The 19,982-nt window shown below is 41.7% G+C and overlaps 3 protein-coding genes across 3 annotated transcripts in view; 1 reads left to right on the top strand and 2 right to left on the bottom strand.

Annotated features, from left to right (window-relative positions):
* TTLL5 (tubulin tyrosine ligase like 5) overlaps positions 1-19,982 on the bottom strand; it is a 310,256-nt gene that overhangs the window by 75,937 nt on the left and 214,337 nt on the right. The window contains exon 31 of the mRNA XM_049770318.1: positions 5,384-5,579. Coding sequence (XP_049626275.1) covers positions 5,384-5,579 — 196 coding nt within the window. The remainder of the gene's footprint in view (positions 1-5,383; positions 5,580-19,982) is intronic.
* The window catches only part of LOC126004088 (peroxiredoxin-1), a 1,184,503-nt gene that overhangs the window by 955,405 nt on the left and 209,116 nt on the right, over positions 1-19,982 (top strand). The gene's annotated exons all lie outside the window — the stretch shown is intronic.
* VASH1 (vasohibin 1) overlaps positions 1-19,982 on the bottom strand; it is a 967,981-nt gene that overhangs the window by 839,603 nt on the left and 108,396 nt on the right. The window lies entirely within an intron of this gene.

Genomic DNA, 19,982 nt, shown 5'->3' with positions numbered 1-19,982 from the left:
AAAAAAGCGCATCAAACGGCACTCAAGGTGTTAGCACACCCAAAGGGCCCTTGATGAGAAAATAAACTGTGTCTGGCTCTGCTAAGTACTGGATCAAGAGTGAATCTAATGACTGGGGTGAAAGTGGGAAGTGGTAGGGAGCAAGGACTAAAAATGCAGCGGATGCAAGGGATGATGTGGTAGTTTTCTCTGACCTCCAGCTATCCAGCTCTGTTAACCCTGAATTCTATTATAGGCATTGAAAAAAGAGTAAAACGGGTGGAAAACTAAGATATGGTCAAACCCCACTTCTCCCACTTTATTGTTAAAAGAAACTAGACTAGTTCTGCTGTGGCCATCCACACGTCTTGCCGTGTGTGTGTGTGTGTGTGTGTGTGTGTGTGTGTGTGTGTGTGTGTGTGTGTGTGTGTGTGTGTGTGTGCGTGCGTGCGTGCGTGCGCGCGCGCGCATGCGTGCATGCTTTGGAGGCTCTATTCAGTCTGAAGGAAGCAGAGAAGAGAGTGGGAGGGAAGAAGGGGGAACAGGGGGCAGACATTTAACAAAGGATCACTTTAACAGAAACTACTGAGTAATCGCTGTCAGGGCCAAGAAAAACATCAGCTCAGTATCCACAATTAGAATCAGGTCGTGGGGGGTGAGGGGCTCCCCTGCGTCCCTCACAGACCCCAGCGAAGAGAGCAACTCATGCTGATGTCATTGGCAGTCACTGTGGCCCAAGAAAGTTCCCAACTCAGCTCAAAGAGAGTTTCTTTTTTTGAACTTTCTCATTCAGGGGCAGACCTGACTGATCCATTTCACTGCCTTTTTTTTTTACTCTCTTTCCCAATCACCCCGAAAGTGAATTTTAAGTATTATAATACCTGTAAATATCATGCTCAAATATGTATGCATTGCAGTTGGGACCAGGATTTGGACCACAGTGCATATTCAGTACTGCTATCATTATTGAGACAAAGACGGAGGAATCCGTACTATGACTTATCTCTGGTTCACCATAAAACTTGAACCCTGGGGGGAGTGATTGCTGAGCAAAATGTACCCTGATAAGAAGAAGAATGCACAAGGAGGTTTTCAAGTTTGGAAAATGGGATTTATAAGGAGACTGTGGTAGATGTGCAGTTCCTATAAAAATGATTTGTCTGAAAATTTACAGGGTAAGTTTGAACATAGCCAGTCTCCCTTGCAAAGGACAGAGAACAAATAAGAGATTATTTTTGAGCTCCTTCCTACTCTCCAGCAGGGCAATATTAGATCACTGAGAACTTGTGGGAAATGGAGATTCTTGAGCTCCATCCCAAAGCTCCTGAATCAAGAAATGAAAAAGGGGGGCAACTTGTTCTTTAACAGACCTTCAAATGCTTCCAGTGTTCAAATCTAGACCCTCCCCTTCCTGTTTTCAGAAGCAACCCCACTTTATTTCCATATTGTCTATGGCAGCTTTTATTCTAGGATGGCAGAGCTGTAACCACCACCTAGAACCTATGGACAGCCTGCAGTCTCAAATATTTACTACTCAGCCATGATGATGACTTAGAACCAGGTGTTTTTTTTTTTGTTTGTTTGTTTGTTTATCAATTGCTGATTTAACCCACCAGTATGTTTGAGTTTCCAATATTCACTTGAACTATGACTTGTTTTCTCAAGCTCCTGAGCATATGGACCAAATCACATTGATTTCCTAGGATCTGTGTCCCAGGAAACCTGCCAATGGATCTGGGTTTATCTTTGCTGCCATGGTCTCATTATGGAGTCAGTCTTTGATAGGGTGGCTAAGTGCCTATCATTGTTGAGACTTATGAGTGCATTGTTAGACATAAATGAGGCATAAAGATAAAGCTTCCCCTGTGTGAGTGGTTAGAGATGCCCATTTTGAAACTCCTCTCCTGAGCCTGTGTGCCTCCTAGAAATGAACACCTTTAGTGAGTTCCTACCTAAGTGCAGAGAACTTCTGCAAGAATAGTGGCGCCATCTTTCCCCCAAACAGTTTTTTAGATCTTATGATGAAAAGCATTGTCCACGTACGTAATTATTACAATAAGCAATGCCATAAGGCCACATGATAAATTATCATTGCCCTTTTACTGTCCTTTCTTTAAAGGGGTTCTCATTTGTAGATAGATGGCAACTATATTAGATTTCTATTCTGCCTACTGTTTTCCAAAGGCCAAATAAGCCAGATTGGTGGTTGTAATAATGCTTAAACATCTCAGGAAAATGACTTCAAAGCATCAGGAGTTCCATCAGAGAAACCAACTATAGCTGAAGGGTTAACTCAAGGACAAAAATACCATCCCTCAGTGTCAAACCACACTTCCATCAGCACTGGGGCAAGCACAATGCTTGGGTCTAAAGCCAATGACAGTTGTTCACTTTCTTGCAGGGCTTTGCTTTTCCTGGGGGGTGATTAAGTTCCTCTGAAAAAAAGTGCTTGAAGTTACTGACGAAAAGGTGATACTGATTTTCTGCTTTGTTACATACTCTTCAAGCTAAGAGTGACTGAGAGGTTTATTTTATTTTATATTTTTTAAGCTCTCTCCAATAGTCTCAGAACTTCATTCTTATTCACTCTTACCTAAATCAACCATGGAGTAGAAGAATAGGGGGAAGACATAAAATGAAGTTATAAATATATATAAAATGATGATGAATGAGTTTCTGCTCCCTCTCCAGGAGACACGAGATTACTCCCTTCTTGGGAGTTCTGAGTCCTCCCTAAGACAGATATTCTGACAGATTCCAAAAAACAGACCTTTCCATATACTTCATCATTCAGTAAAACTAAACCAGCATAATCCTCAGTGGGGGAAAAAATCTACACAAGAAAAGCAATACCCTAAATTTTCAAAAGAATGTGAGTTGCTGGAAGCTAATCAAAAGAATAAGAGAGACTTAAGAATGAAAGTGTTTGTGAAAGTGAACATCAAGACTATCTCTCCTCCCCCTAAACTTCAAGGTCCTGTATGTGGCTTTCTTTTTTCCAACATGCTCCATCTCTAGAGATCAAAACACCAAAAAGGACCAACTGGCTAAATCTGTAGAGTCCTAGATTACACCCACATAGGGAAACAAAGCATTAGAGGAGATCGCTCACATCCAGCATCAACTTAAACTGGCATTTTCAATTATCCCTGATGGTGGGGAGTTCAGAAGTTGAAAATATTTGGGTGGGAGATGTTGCTCAGCAGAAAACACATGCCCTGCATACAAGAGACTGGGGTGTTCAATCCCCAGAGTGTGTCTCTCTCTCCCCTCCCTCTCTCTCTTCTCTCTCCCTTTTCTCTCTCTCTCTCTCTTCTCTCTCTCTCTCTCTCTCTCTCTCTCTCTCTCTCTCTCTCTCACACACACACACACACACACCACATACAGAATTTACAGGGGCTTAAAAAATCTAAAATTCATCTTTATGAAGGCTGGAAGGACCAGCCCACAATACAAAGCTAATCACAAAGACTGGTGAGTTCAGTTAGAGAAATAACTACAGTGACAACTATCATGACAATGGTAGTGAGTGAGAGAAATAGAACTCCTGTCTCGAATACAGGCAGAGGGATGGAGGAGAGAGATGGAGGGTGTTGGTGGTGGAAATGTTGCACTGGTGAAGGGGGTGTTCCTTTTTATAACTGAAACTCAACTACAAAATATTTGTAATCATGGTGCTTAAATAAAGATAGCAATTAAAAAATAAAATAAAATTCATCTCTATATTTGCAACTGTCAAAACACAATGGGTTTAAGTGCTTTCATTTCTTTCTTTTTTTTTTTTTTTGGTTTTTGGTTTTTGGTTTTTGGGCCACACCCGGCGGTGCTCAGGGGTTACTCCTGGCTGTCTGCTCAGAAATAGCTCCTGGCAGGCACGGGGGACCATATGGGATACTGGGATTCGAACCAACCACCTTTGGTCCTGGATCGGCTGCTTGCAAGGCAAACGCCGCTGTGCTATCTCTCCGGGCCCACTTTCATTTCTTAATAAGGAAACTGAGACATGACAGAGAGCAGAGACAGACATAAAATAAGATGCTAGAGTCTACACTCCCCCCACCCAAAGAAGTTAGAATTATTTTACAATAAAAATTACCTAAAGGGCTGGAGCGAGAGTACAGGGTGCATGTATGGCACTGCATGTGATTCCCTGGGAATGGCCAGGGGTCACCCCTAAGTCAGGAAGAGCCCCTGAGCACCATCAATGTGTAGCTCCAATCCCTCCTAATCAATCAATCAATAAATAAATGAGTCTAAAGACCTATAATAAATACCTGCACTTAGAACTATAACTTATAACAAGATAATGAATGGTGTAAGTGGTTCCTGATAGATGATCAAGGGATGAAGGATATTGGAAATGATGGATGGACGAGAGCTGAAAATGTAAGTAAAGAAATGATGATTGTTTTATTTAGAGAGAAAATAAAAACTCGAGGAAATGTTGCCTTGACCACTGAGTAAATATTCATTTTGTAAAAAAAACAGTGACCACTTCCATGAGCCATAATTTGACAAGGAAAAGCAAATGTCAAGAGACCAAATGCAGGCATTTCTTGCACTAAGTATGAGGGAAGCTCACAGAATGAGGAGCAATTCAGCCAACAGGATGTGCAGAAAAGCTGACCTTTCCTGATGGCTCCCTCACACAGACACTCGGGAGTTTCTGTCATTCTTAGAGAGAACCAGGAGGAAATCAATATCTTGAGATCATAAATTTGAGAACAGTCAAGATTTTAATGTACATGATCATTGTTATAGACCTGCTGTTAAAATAGCACCTAACCTAGAAGGGGAGCTCAAACATTTGTTCAAGAGTTGATTTCCTATATGAAGAGCTTGAAAGTTTAACCTAAAATTTTTTTGATAAATTATGGAAGAGTAGTTCTTTTTTCTTTCTTTCTTTTCTTTTTTTGGTTTTGGTTTTTGGCCACAGCTAGCATTCCTCAGGGTTTACTCCTGACTGGGGATTGAACCTGGGTTGGCCGTGTGCAAGGCAACGCAAACACCCTATGTGCTGTGCTATTGCTCCAGCCCAATGATGGGAGATTAGTATGTGTTTATATATGCCAACTCCATGGCAAAACAGAGTGGTATATGTAGAAAAAATTATGTAGTTTTTAAGGCATCTAGGAATAAAATACATGTGGAGGTTATTGAACTACTTTTATACAATATAAATAGAAAATTCTACTAGAGAGATTTAAAAATTAGTTAAAATTAGTTCAACCTCATTTTCCAGGAAAGCCAATGTTATGGCTTTGGAACATTATTTCCCCCCTGAATCTAGATTCCGTATGAACTATCCGAGTTTGTACAGTTTTGGGAAAATACACCCTACATTTCCCATTGACCTTCATCATTTGTTTTCTACCAACATTGGTAAAACCTTATCTTGAGTTACCTGGTGCCGGGCTCGACTCTGATCCAGAAGCTGGCGGGACTGAAGCTTTTGTTGTTCAAGCTGCTGCAGGGCAAAATGGAGTTGGTAACTGCCCGCTGTGGGGTGATACTTGTGCTGGGGGACCACCCCAGTAGCCTTGCTATACGCGTTGTTCTCTACCTCTCCCTCCCAGGCAAAGCCACCTGTTTGGAGGCTCCTGAAGAGAAAAGAAAGCAGATTTCTTAGAGGGATTGTATGAACCGTCTAAAGAAAAAGGAGAGAACTACCCCAGGTATTTTTCCTCCAATGAACTATATATAGTCAGTCTGGAATTACAAGTAAATTATATATTCAGCTACTTAAGAGACCTGCCCACAAAGTTAGTGCTCTGTGAAGACAAAGACAAAGAGGCTGCTCATCTCAGATGGCTTATTACAATGACTGACAAATGACCACTGAGCAATAAGGAACCATGGCAGGCTGAATAATTAAAAAAGCCATTTACACCCACTATGTTTGCCCTAAGGCCCTTTTAGTGAATCTCAGGGGGCTTCAAATGCAAGACAGTTGAGCTAAGGTAAAGACAGAAGCACAATCGACTCTTACATCAACTATAATGGTAGAGAAATGAGCTAGACAAAGTCTCAAGTTTTCTTAACCATCCATTAGTGAAGTATTGAATTTCTTTCAAAGAAATGTTTATATTTAGACCTCATCCATCATGAAATAATTTAACGCAACTGGTGTGAGAAGATACTGTTTTCATTTTTCTAAACTTATCCCAACAGGATCCAGCTAGATGGGACCTGGCTGTACATTTGGGAAGATAAAGAAGAGCCTATAATGTTTAATATCTACTCTGTTGAATATGTTTTTTGCTTTCCTTGTAGATAGATTCTGAAACTTTAAATCCTGGCAACAGTGGTCATAAGCATCTGAGTTGACGTCTTCTCCACTACAGATTCTGACATTCCATTTTATCCATTTATGCCACCACTTCAGAGTCACTAGAACAACTCGTATCAAAAATCCAACCACAAAGAAAATAGCAAGAGCCAGAAAGCTAAAGAGGAACATTCTGCACTATTGATGGGAATGTAAAAAGGCACAACTGTTGTGCAAAGCAGTCTGTCAGAACCTCTAGAAGAAAAGAACCATCACATCATAGATCCAGCAATTCTACCCCTAAAATATATATACCCAAAAAATGGAAAGAAGGGATGCAGACACTTGTACACTGTTCTTCATAATAGCACTGTTCACAGGAGTTGTAAGGTACAAAACCATCCATCAACAGATGAATAGAATGTGATATCCAAACATGGGAATATTATTCAGCCTTAAAAAGAAGGAAAAACTCTGTAACATGCTACACTTTGAACACTTTGAATATGGGTAAGTAATGTAAATTGCTTGCAAATGTACAAATACTTTTTTGTTTCACCTATATGTAGCTCCTGAAGCAGTCAATTTGGTAGACAAAGCAAAATGTGGTTATGTAGGACTGAGGAGACAGAGAATGAATGGGAATTCATCTCTAATTGTGTACTGAGTTTTGACTGGGCCAAGAGAAAAATCTTAGTAACTGGTGGTGGCTATACAACACTATAAAGGTGCAGGGATCATCCGGTGCTGGAATCAAAACTGGGCTTAGTTGCTTTCAAGGGACATGCTATGACACCTGTGCTGTGTCTCTGGCCCTGCCACAATATTTTGTAAAGGTCCCTGTTTACTTTCAAAATAGTCTTACTTAGAAGCCCTTCTTATATATAACACTTCTGGGTCATTCTCCTCTGAATCCTTTTTTTAACTGTCCTATAATATTATTTTTTTTCTTCTTGAGCATCAAGGACTCCAAAAAACTGTACAAAAGAGAAATAGAAATTATCACACAATGAACAAGTTTATCTCAAACCCTTGTTAATAGGGCTTAAGACAATACAACAGTGCCTAACTTAAGAAAACTCTTCTCCATGGTTTCAACCAGGATGTGATCCTTTGTCGACTTCGTTTGGTGTCGATGGCTATGCTAATAGCAGAGATGCAGGTCTCTGAGCTTGCAGATCTTCCTGAGTCCTAACCTTCTGCTCACCTGGCCATCCACTGTGAGAGTCTGAAGGACCATGACAGAACCTGGGGAAGAGAGCAAAGAGGAATACTCCTCTCTTGCCAGTGGTCTCACCTCACACTCCTTACACTTCTCTTCTTTGCTTTCCCTGCCTCTCCCCATGAGATTACCACGGAATGGATTAAAGGAAACCCTGTATAATATATTCTGCAGTCCAGGGAGGAAATGTTTCCTACCACACAAACTCACCTCTGATATGTCACATCCCTTCCACAGCCTGGCTCCCCCAGTTCTGTTGCATAATTACACACTTGCAGTTAATCTTTTTGGACAACAGTACCCAAATGCCTGGGGCTTACTTATTACCTGGGTATGAAATTTGATCTTCAGTAGTCTTTCTTGAAATGTCTACTGTTGAATAATTAAAAAAAAGGTATTGTCTTTTCCCAGTATCATATATGTCCCATTATCTGGGCTTCTGGAGGTACAGAAAAATATAGCAAGCAATATATATGTGTGTGTATGTATATATAGGTGTATGTATATATATGTAGCACAATTCATTATGGAGATGTTAACATCATTCACAAAGTGAAGTCTCTGGGAGGTAAAACAGAAATTAACTGGGTTAGGAAGGGAGTGGTTGGAGGAATCGGTTATCTCTCTTCTCATTAGTGAGGGAAAAGAATAGCTTGCGGAAGAAGCTGCAAAGAACAACTGAGAAGCTCAGGGAACAGAGTGCAGCAAGAGGCAATGGAGAAAGGTATCCAGGTTTAAAGGAAGATTTGAGCAGCAGCAGGCTGACCCGATGAACACAGAAAATGCTTGGTTGATTAATCCTGAGATTACCATGCCAACTGGGGAAAGTATTTTGAATCTAGAATGAAACTGTAACTTAGGACAGAAAATTCAGCCTCTGAGATTCTATTACTGTCACTGGCTTGCTAGTTGATAGGCATGAATATCAATCTAGGCGCACAGGTTACATATTATAGGATTAAGTGATAATGAAGCTTATATGGAAATTCATTGCACTCAGTTACTAGTGTAAAATCTATTTAATAACAAATATTCCAGGGAGACATGCATTAATAATGCCTTTTTTTTTTTTTTTTGGTTTTTGGGCCACACCCGGTAATGTTCAGGGGCTACTCCTGGCTATGTGCTCAGAAGTTGCTCCTGGCTTGGGGGACCATATGGGACGCCGGGGAATCGAACTGGAATTCATCCTAGGCTAGCGCTGGCAAGGCAAACACCTTACCTCTAGCGCCACCATGCCGGCCCTTAATGCCTTCTTGATGAAAAAAAAAAAAATCAGAGTCTGCAATTAGATCATCTTGTTTGGAGGCCAACAAGGACAGCTTTTGCAGGTGTAGAACAGTGACAACAAAGTATTAATTGAGACTAGAGCGATAGTACAGTGGGTAGGGTGCATGCCTGGCATGTGGCAGACCTGAGTTGGATCCCTGGCACCCCATATAGTCCCCTGATCACCACCAGAAGTGATTCCTGAGTGCACAGTGAAGATCTAAACATCTCTGGGTGTGGCCCCCAAAGGAAAAAATAAAAAGAACAAAAACAAAAAAAGTATCAAATAAGGAACTTTGGCCAGAAGAGATTTACTCATTTGACTGTACAGAGAATGAACAGGCTGTAAGATCATAGTTTTATAGTGAAAGCTGTTTTTAATCTCATCAGACCAGTAAGCCTGGTCTCCAAATCACAAAGGGGAGCTTCTCAAGCAAGTAGAGGTTTTTAGCAAAGAGGCAGGAATTTTTACAGTGCAAACTCAGGAGGAGGAAGAGGAGGAGGAGGAGGACAGGAGTGGACAGCTGTGTGTGGCAATGGGGTTAGTTAGTTCCAGGACACACCTGCTTGCTATGAATTGCAGGGGGCTGTACCTTGCACCTGGTATACCACTAACAGAGGCACGAGCCAAGGGGGTTTATAAAAAGTGAGTGTTCTGACATGGAGTGGGTCCAGGTGTATGCTCAGTTGTGCCTTGCTTGAAAATGATCTAGCCCTATATTCCTTTCTATGGCATCTATGAGCTTCCATTTCTATCCAAAATTCAGTCCATGTCCTTGATTCTCAACTCATCAAGACTGTCAGTGACACATTTTATTTCCAACCCAAAGGCCGAGGCTCAGCTCTTCACTCTAAAATTTAGATTTCTACACGATTAAAACACAAAAGGAACATTTACAAAGCATCACTCAATACAAAAATACAACGCTGTATGGATCCCCTGTAAATACGTTTTAATAGTTTTATGTTATTTCAAAAGCAGAGACTCTAGGTGAAGAGAGTTCACGGTGGGAATGCTCAGAATGTTCACATTTGATTCAAATTAAGACTCAAAGGGTACGAGGCTGGATTTCATCTTTACAATATATGTAGTCAGTATGCAACAATAAGGCTAACTTTTCTGGAGACTTCATTCTGTTATTAGCCTGTTCATTGGAAAGTCATCGAACTTTCTGGGTTATACAGTGCCACTGTGGAACTAGACGTTTGGCTCTGTAACTGCCCTTCCCAGCACATTCCCAGCCTCAGTCAACACAAGATAGGCATTTTCCCCCATGATGGTTTTCAGGAACGGAGGCATCTGCAAATGAACTGGTGGTGTCTCTGGCAAGGCACAATCTTGGAAGAAACTGCTGGAGAACAGCTTTTAGGAAAAGGCTTGCTGAAAATGATGGGCGTGCTGAAGACAGGGTGGGTGAGGCAGAGGAACATGATTGCTGTAGAGAGTGACCCTATAGTCTATTCCGCCCCCCAGAACTTCAATGGCCAAGGAGAGGGAGACCAGCTCCTCCTGAGTGAGTAGGAATTGAGGGGGTAGACATTCAAGTGCCATAATATAGAGGTGGGAATTGCTGCCAGTGAATAGATGGTCAAGGGTGCTAACTGTCCAGAAATGCAAAGCAATCTCTTGTATTAGGAAAAACACAGGTGCTCGCGTGGGCAGAGGTGCTTCTGACGAGACGTACTCCCAGGGCACGGAGGATAGACCATCTGGAGAAATCGATTCTTTTACAAGGAAGAATAGCCACCTGCTTCCATGACACTTAATGGAAAGTTCAGATATTTCAGGACATAGAGGCTACACTCTGTAAATCTTATACAACATAGTCATGGCACTTAGTTAAATGCAGCAGAGGCGCTGTAAATAAAGGTGGGGACCCTTGCAGATGCTGGGTGGACCTCACAAACAGCAGTGATGGTGCTGGCCACAGTGAAAACAGGAGGTGCCATAGATGAAGGCATTTCCCAAAGGTGATGTTGCCTCTCGTGTGTGTGTGTGTGTGTGTGTGTGTGTGTGTGTGTGTGTGTATGTTAGAGAGAGAGAGAGAGAGAGAGAGAGAGAGAGAGAGAGAGAGGGAGGGAGGGAGGGAGGAAGGGAGGAAGGGAGAGAGAGAGATGCTGAAAATATCCAGAGGTGAAGTTGTATCCATGGATACAACTCTGGGGTGCTATTTGTTCACTTCAAGACAGATTTCCAGGAGGTGATGTTGGGGGGAATCTCCTATACTTTCTCTCCAGTTCTCAGTTCTTTTCAAGTGTATTGTAAGGTACAATTTGGAACAAAGTCAGTGAACTTTTCATAGTCTGTTTGCATTTTGGATGGATCTTTTATTCAGCCACAATTTTCTAATGTCCAGTATTAGTCATTAAGAATACTGAATAATGCAGGGTTCCAAAATGCTGACACATCTCATTATATATCTTAAAGCTCAACTGTGCTGATATCAATGTAATTCCAATACTTCCTCTAACTCCCCCCCCCCAGACATGAGAGACAAATGAGCGAGCATGGGCTTCTAGGGAGCAGAAGGGTGAGATTTTATTTACTTAAGTCTTTAAGTTTTATATAAATTGTCTAGCATATGATTAATAACAGATTTGTAGAAGGAAGAAAGAGGGACCCAGGAGGGAAGATAGCCAATAAAAGAGCATGGACGTTTGCCTTCTTTAGCCCTTGCTTCCCCTTGGAAATGCATTTATGCTTGTTGGCTTTTACACTTTGGAGAAGACCATGCTCTTTCTTGAACGTACCTCTCCCTTTTCTCTCCTCTCACATCTTTCTAAGAAATTTTGATCAATAGGGGCCTGAGAGATAGAACAGCAGAAGGGTGTCTGCTGTACGCAGCTGACCCAGGATGAACCAGGATTTAATCCCCAGCATCCCAAATGGTTCCCAGAGCCTGCCAGGAGCTATTTCTGAGTACAAAGCCAGGTGTAATCTGAGTGCTGCTGGGGTGGCCCAAAAACCAAAAGATAAAGAAAGAGAAAGAAATTTTGTTCAATAAAACTATCTTTCTTTACTTAAAAAATGAAAAGAATGACTGGAGAGATAAAAAAAAAAAGTGGGTAGGGTGCTAGCCTTGCGTGTAGCATACTAGGGTTCAATCAAATATCTAGGAATAACAACAATAAAATGGGAAATGTGTAGCATCTTTACATTGAATTTACATGATATTAATAAAAAGTATTAAGCAAAACCTAAATAAATATAAATATGCCATGTTGACTGATTCCAAGATCAATATGAGGGTGTTTATTCTGAACTGCACGATCTCCATCTGGAAATTGTCTTGAGAATACCTCTCTTTCCACTGCAGCATACCTTCCTCAAAAACCTTGTTATAAACCACTCTAAAGTTCTAGTTTATTAATTCCATCATCTGGCCTCTGCGGGGCTGATCTCCACGATATTTAATTCTAAGAGTGAGTCTTGTCCTGTATTTTCATATGTAGAATAATTTGAGTTATATCCTTATATTGTGAATGATATATAAACTGGATTGTATCACACTGTATGGGTGAAACAGAGCAAGAAGAGGGAAGAAAGGAGAAAAGGAGAGAAAGTGAGCCAGAGTAAGAAATTCAGAGTTAAGTAACTCATTTAATTTGGGTGAACTCAAACTGCATTTTCTTCCTTCCCTAGTAAGCCATGGATCAGATCTGTGTTTATAGTTCTCTGGTTAAACCTGTGCAGAATGGACATACACATTGTCCAATGGGGCAGCCAAAAATATAAGCAAGATTTATAGAGAATTTAGTGTCCCCCAGTCTATTCCCCAGCAGATATGGCTGGCCTAAACTTCATTCTCTGTTTTAAAAACACTTATACTTGGGCTGAAGAGATAGCACAGAGATAGAATATTTGCATTGTGTGCAGCCGACCAGGATAGACAGTGGTTCAAATCCTGGCATCCCATATAGGACCCTGAGCCTGCCAGGGATGATTTCTGAATGCAAAGCCAGGAGTAACCCCTGAGCGCCACCAGGTGTGACCCCCAAAACCAAAATAAATAAATAAATACATTAAATTAAATAAAAATAAAAACACTTATACTTGAATCTCTATGTAAGTTTTCACTGCTCCACGTGGTGCAGAGCATGATCTACCCTCAAGTTTCAAAGTAACAAATAGGTCCCCACTCCAAGATTCCTTTTTCCAAATGTTGATTCCTCTCCAGTATCTTGCCAAGGGGTTTAGCCTCCAGTGACTTCAGGTTGTTCCGTTTGTTATTTCACCCACTGACTTAATCAGGTAAGAACTTACAGGGTCTCTACCACCTCTGAAATCAATCCCAACTAATCTGGAGATTCAATATAATCACAATCCTTGCAGGCTTTGAGCTGCCTAGTAATGACCAGTTGATTATATATTTTATATGAAAAGCTCTAAGAGTCTAATGTACATGATCTGATTTCGTGGTCATATAAAATGTCCACAATAAATATGGTATGACAAGGACGTAAGAATAGAAACAGATTAATAAAACAGAATAAAGAGTTCAAAAGTAGATGCATGAGTAAACCTTCGATTGATTGGTTTTGGGCCACACTGGCAATGCTCAAGGCTTACTCCTGGCTCTTTGTTTAAGGATCACTCCTGGCAGAACTTGGGGTATCATGTTCACATATGGTGCTGGGATCAAATCTAGGCCAGTTAGCATGCAAAGTAAGCACCCTACTCGTTCAACTATCTCTCAGGTTCCCTCAGCTCATAGCTTGACCAAGGTGCCAAGTAAATTCATTAGAAACCTTTTAAAAACAAAACCAAAAAAAAAGAATCATATTTGGACAATTGGGAGATTCATCTGGGGGAAATGAATCTCAATCTCCACTGGACTTCACAAGGAAAAAGAAATTTAAGCAGAGTTCTCAAAGTCATAGAGACCCTAAAGTTACCAAAGATAATAAGAATATAAAACTTCATAAGCTTGTGACAGACAAACATGTCTTAAGACACAAAAGGTTCTAATCATCAATGAAAAACATTCATAAATTTAAACCTCATTCACATCATTTCTGATCATGGAAAGACCCAGAAGAAATTATTGAGCGCATGCTGTGCTCAGCAGGGCGATAGTTGCACTATACACCAGGACACTTCGCAGGGGCACAGGGACTACTAAGAAGACACAAGTTCTTGCTCTGTAAGAGCTCCTCATCAGAGGATGCGCTCCTCTAGGGGCACATCTAGGGAAGGGGGAGTTGGGCAAAGAGGGGAACTACAGGGCATTAGAATGGGTAGCATTTTTATAAAAGCATGGGGGAGCCAGCCCCATAATAATGACAGTGAGGAAGAAGATGCTCGCCTCTGAAGGATCAATGCACTGTCACGATGGCATGAAGAAGTGGAAAGGAACATGAGCAGAGTGATGTGAATAACAGAAATGTGCATTTTGGATGAAAGGTAGGGGAAAATGTTGGTTGTGAACAGATGAACTCAAGGACACACTATGGAATTAAAAGTCCTAAGTAGTTAGGGCTGGAAGGCACAGTGAGTAGGGCTTTGCCTTGCACACAGCCAAACTGGGTTTGGTACCTGGCATCCCATATGGTCCCCCAAACCTGCCAGGAGTGATTCATAAGCATAGAACCAAGAGTGACTAACCCAAGTGCTGCCAGGTGTGCCCCCCCCCAAGTCATTTGTAATTAGAAGAGGGTAAAGAGTTTGGTAAAGTTTTACGTTAAAATTGCACCATCTATATTTTCTCCTCTATTCAGAGGCTGGCTCTCTCTCTGTCTCTCTCTCTCTCTGTCTCTCTCTCTCTGTTTGTGCCCCTCTCTCTCTGTCTCTCTCTTCCTGCCTTCCCCCAGGGCTGCAAAAAAAATTGCACAATCTAGGCTCCAAGTGGAAAAATAGTCTATGTATAAAAAAAGGCATTTGATGAATGACTGGCAACTGAATTCACTAGTGAAGGAATAAATGTCAAATTGCATTTGGATATACATTTAACAATATTAAAACTGCCTATTAACTTAATTGTCTATTAATCTTAGAGCTTGCTATTTGCTAACTGTGTGGTCTGATACAGTGATAGAATGATACGAAATGAAATTTGTGCCCAGAATAATTCCAGTAGAATGAGTTAGATAGACCTGCCAAAAGATTTTATGCGCATGATGACTGGTTCTTGATTTTTTTCTTTGCTTGTGTTTTATTTTGTTTGTTTTAATTTTTATTTGTTTTTCACTACTTCTATTCCCTAGTAGTAGTCAGGGGACCTGAGGACTCGCAGGTGATCCTCGGTTATCTGGGCTGGTGGTTCAATGTGAGGATTAAATAGGCCTGGAAGCTGCTTATAAGGGACCTATAGTGCTGGGATTATCTGGGCCACCCTAGCTGAGGGCATCCAGGGTTGCACCTGGGGTGCTCAAGAGATTGTGGATGATGGGAATGGAGCCTACTATATTGCCATAGCCTGGCTCCTAGAAATTTGACTCTTAAAAAGTCTTTGATGTTTGAATTTGATGATACCTTGATAAGTACAATGACCTTGAAGAGAATAAAATTTATTTATTTTTGCCTCAGTTTGTTCCTTAAGCTTTCACTTTTTTCCATTTTGAATCTCAGAAGTTATGTTGAGCAGAGGTAGGACTGAGATACAGAAAAGTTCAAAAATTATGTGGGGGGAAAAATGACATGAACTTTTGACAACCTTTATCAACCTATATGCCTGGTCAAAAGCACAGAGCGGTTTGAAATTCTGAATGTAAGCTCATCTCCCTGCTCGGAAAACAGGCTGAAAGAGCTGGAAAATCTTTAGCTATATTCTGTTTATTTGAAAGGATAAAAGGCTCTTGGGAAGGGATTAAAGAAATAATCCAAGTCAGAAGCCTAAAAGAAATAAAAGGGTTTAGATGCTGGACAGGAATCAAGAGCAGTGCAAGAGCTGAGTTGGTGAGAAAAGTCCAGAGGCAGGGCCAAAGACTCATGCTTTTACGACCCCACCACAGGCTCAAACGAAATGGGTGACCCGGGGGAGGAAGAGGGCAGCTCAGTGAGTGGCCAGTAAGTGTAGCCAGAGCAAGCCCTCAGGGTGCTGTTCTGATTCTGTAACACAAAAGCAAATCCATAAGTTCCTCTGCTAGAAAAAAGGAACAAACATCACTCCCACAGTTCCCAGAGTTGGTTCAAGGATGAAATGGGACAAATCCTATGAAAGCAAATTAGCCCCAAGTCTGGCACATGTCATAACTGCTCAACAAACAAGCAGCAACAATGTGAGTGATCTTTCCTTGGGAAGTGAAACCACTGCTTTGGAAAACAAATAAGGGTGTGGGGGTAGGGGTGGGGGACAGGTTGGAACAATTCCAATCTTAGAGAAGCCAATTGGTATTGATATTCCTCTTCAAGTACATCCTATCCATGCAAGGGAGTTTGGTGAGAAATCGGTCAGTCCAGCTGTGGTTCCTGAAAAGGACTCATGAGTCTCTCAGTCTGTGTGAGTAGAGAAACTAAATTCACTTGTTTTTATTAGATTTTTAAATTTATTTTGAATCACTGTGAGATACAGTTACTAAGTTATTCATGATTTTCAGTGATACAATGTCTACCACCCATCCCTTCTCCTGTAAGCATTTTCTACCACCAATGAATGTCCCCAGTTTGCTTCCTGTCTGCCCCCATCACCTGTCCCTATTGCAGACATCTTTCTTCCTTTCCCTGCCTTCTTCCTCTCTCTCTCCCTCTCCCTCACTTTCTGGGGGAAACTGGGTCCACTTGCCAGACTTCCAAGACCAGAGAATTGCAACCCAGCCTTGCACCCCCCAAAAGGCCTCCTCTTGATGAAAGCCAGCACCTTAGGCCAAGACCAAAGGGAGATGTTCAAACTTCCCTTCTTATTTGAAACACTAACAGAAATTTAGCAATTCCCAATGTCTTACTAATATTCCTAACAACAGTTAAGTGTCGGACCACAGCCATGACTACTTGTGTCCCATAATCATCTCTGAGGGAAGACCTAACCTGGAGGGGTTAGGGCTTTCCTTTGGTTCCTGTGTACACCAACTTTGAGAACCAATGAGCCAGAGCATGGCTTCTTAAGCATTTCCCACTCATAATCCTGAGAGATTTTTGTATGGCCCTGGGTATGTAAAATAGGTCTTCAAAAAATATTTACCAATCAGGAATCATGTATTTTGAAAACGTTCAGTTACATGGGGCCAGAGAGAAAGTAAAGTGGGCAGGTCCATCTGAGAGGGAGGATTTGGAAATAAAATTGGGAGGAAATGTCAAGCCTGAAAGTACTGGACTCTGAGGACCTTGCTGATGTATCTGACTTTTGTTTGGGAATAGTTGCCCACTTAGTCATCAAATATTCCTAATGATAGCATTATCTTGTTGACATTTCTCTTTTGTTCTCACAACATTTCAGTATTATACTTGCTGAAACCAAATTGCAATGATCCTTAGCACTCCATATGTACCCTCAAGCTTGCCAGGAGTGATTCCTGGTGTAGAGCCAGGAGCAGGCCCTGAGCACAGCAAGACGTGGTACCAAAAACAAAACAAAACAAAACAAAAGGTAAAGCCAAATTGCAACTTTTTTTTTTTTTTGGTTTTTGGGCCACACCCGGTAACGCTCAGGGGTTACTCCTGGCTATGTGCTCAGAAGTTGCTCCTGGCTTGGGGACCGTATGGGACACCGGGGGATTGAACCGCGGTCCATCCAAGGCTAGCGCAGGCAAGGCAGGCACCTTACCTTTAGCGCCACAGCCCGGCCCCCAAATTGCAACTTTTTAAAAAAAAGTTCTCTGATCTTCTCTTATTAAAAATTCTATCATGGGGCCGGGAAGGTGGCGCTAGAGTTAAGGTGTCTGCCTTGCAAGTGCTAGCGTAGGACGGACAGCGGTTCGATCCCCCGGCGTCCCATATGGTCCCCCAAGCCAGGAGTGATTTCTGAGCGCATAGCCAGGAGTAACCCCTGAGCGTCAAACGGGTGTGACCCAAAAACCAAAAAAAAAAAAAAAAAATTCTATCATGAAGGGAAATGAGGTTAAGTCTAGCATAAAATTTTCAGTGAATTTCTTCTTGAATCATGATTTTTTTTTTTTTTTGTGGTTTTTGGGTCACACCCGGCAGTGCTCAGGGGTTATTTCTGGCTCCACGCTCAGAAATTGCTCCTGGCAGGCACAGAGGACCATATGGGGCGCCGGGATTCGAACTGATGACCTCCTGCATGAAAGGCAAACGCCTTACCTCCATGCTATCTCTCCGGCCCCCTTGAATCATGATTTTTAATAAGGCAATGCTGGGCTTAAGAGCTGCCGAATCACTGGTTTGCTAATCTGTTTTATTTTGCTTTTAAAAAGACATTTTGATGATTAGTTTATAGTCTATATCTTTATTCATTTTTACCTTTGCTCACCTATGAGTTCCTTTAGTAAGTATTAGAACATATACTGAATCAAAATCACAATGGCTCAAGCATAAATCACAAGTTAGCAATCTTAAGACTCTTTGGACACAGTAATTAGGTAGAGAAAAATGAGATTGATTTGATAGTGTGACATTTGTGAGGTTCACATTCCTTGAAGACTATAAAGGGCTTGTATAGGATAATGACGCGTCCTGAAAAGTGATAATGAAATAAGGAAGACATAGCAACTGGAATCCAAGAAATACGCCTGTTAAAAAGTTGAAGATGAAAAAAAAATAAAAATAAGTTGGTTCAAAATCAATAGATCTCCCTTCTCCCCACTAAACACAAAGATTCAGGACTCAAAAGAAATTAGGACCATGAGCAGGAGCCAACAAGACATAAAAATTGAAATATAGAATCACAGGCAGTTGAGAGGGTCTCTCACTTCTCATTCAAATAGCAAGGAAATAGAGAAAAGAAAGGAAAGTGGTAATGATGGCTAAGAGATGCCTGGGGTATCTCTAACAACTCTGACTTATTAAATGCTTGTGTGACAATGACATAAATTTGGGACGAGCACACTGAGGTATCTTTGTATAAAGCTCAGAGCTGATATGACTATCTTTTCAAAGTACAATGAGACTGCAGCCAGCTGGACCTGACAATGGCTACACAATGTGAACCAGACTTCTGCTGTCTCCACACTCGTACCACTCCATGATTGATGGAATGATCCCCAGGAGGAGGAAATAAGGACAGAGCTGGATTTCTCAGTACATCTGGCAGAGACTCTGGGGACAAGCTTTAAGTTGGATATAAAACCAAGCCTTTCAAAAGGTCAAGTTCATAGCACTATGCTAGAAGGCAACTTTGGATGCTGGGAGTCAGCCAGTTAGGCAGATGGAGACTTCTTGATCCATTACCTATTAGCAGTCTGGATCTGAAGAGACAGATTGATCCTCAGCTTTAATAACAAGAAAAGTCTTTGATCCAGCTCTTTACTTTGGCATAACCGGCATACCACATGAAGTCTGAAAAATGTAACTGTGAATTCAAAAAGGAGTGAGCAAAGAGTGACCTTTAAGAGAGCCAAAAGAGAACTCCCTGACACCAGTTCATTCCACAATGAAGCCCACGTCCAGCTCAGCAGGATTTTTTTTTTTTTTATCAAATGAAGGGAAAGGTCTATTGCTTCTGGGACAACAATGCAGATACACACAAGTCCACACAAGCTAGCTGGCTCTTAGGAAAACTGGACCACCAGCAGCGAGCTTTCACAGACTCCAAAGAATGGCTGGGACAAGTTTTTAAAAAGTGAAAGGTAACTTGCAGAACAGTCTAGGGCAGCCCGGCATGCCCTTTCCCAACAATGGCCATGCTGACTTGCAGCTGGGTTCAGACCTTGTGCATGCAAATAGCGTGCAAAGTGTCCCACATGAGGATTCCTGTCTCATCACATCTGCTGGCCTCTTCATCCCTGCTCTTTTCCCCAGGAAGCAAAACAGCAGGCAACTTGGAAGAGCCCAGTCCACAGCCTCTTTGGCCTTAGTAACCTGGCTCTGCCCCTTTTCTTCGATTGGCCAAGGGAAATGTGAGACAACTTCAAAACCCCCACCTTCTTCTTTCTTTCTTTCTTTCTTTTTTTTTTTTTTTTTTTTGGTTTTTGGGCCACACCCGGCGGTGCTCAGGGGTTACTCCTGGCTGTCTGCTCAGAAATAGCTCCTGGCAGGCACGGGGGACCATATGGGACACCGGGATTCAAACCAACCACCTTTGGTCCTGGATCGGCTGCTTGCAAGGCAAACGCCGCTGTGCTATCTCTCCGGGCCCTCTTCTTTCTTTTTTTAACCTTTCCACCTGCCCGCTTTTCTTTTTTGTAAATATA

The sequence above is a fragment of the Suncus etruscus genome, chromosome 3 (genome assembly GCF_024139225.1).
Source record: "Suncus etruscus isolate mSunEtr1 chromosome 3, mSunEtr1.pri.cur, whole genome shotgun sequence".
Taxonomy (NCBI): domain Eukaryota; kingdom Metazoa; phylum Chordata; class Mammalia; order Eulipotyphla; family Soricidae; genus Suncus; species Suncus etruscus.
The sequence above is the reverse complement of the archived record's forward strand: the minus strand, read 5'-3'. Positions and strand labels throughout refer to the sequence as shown.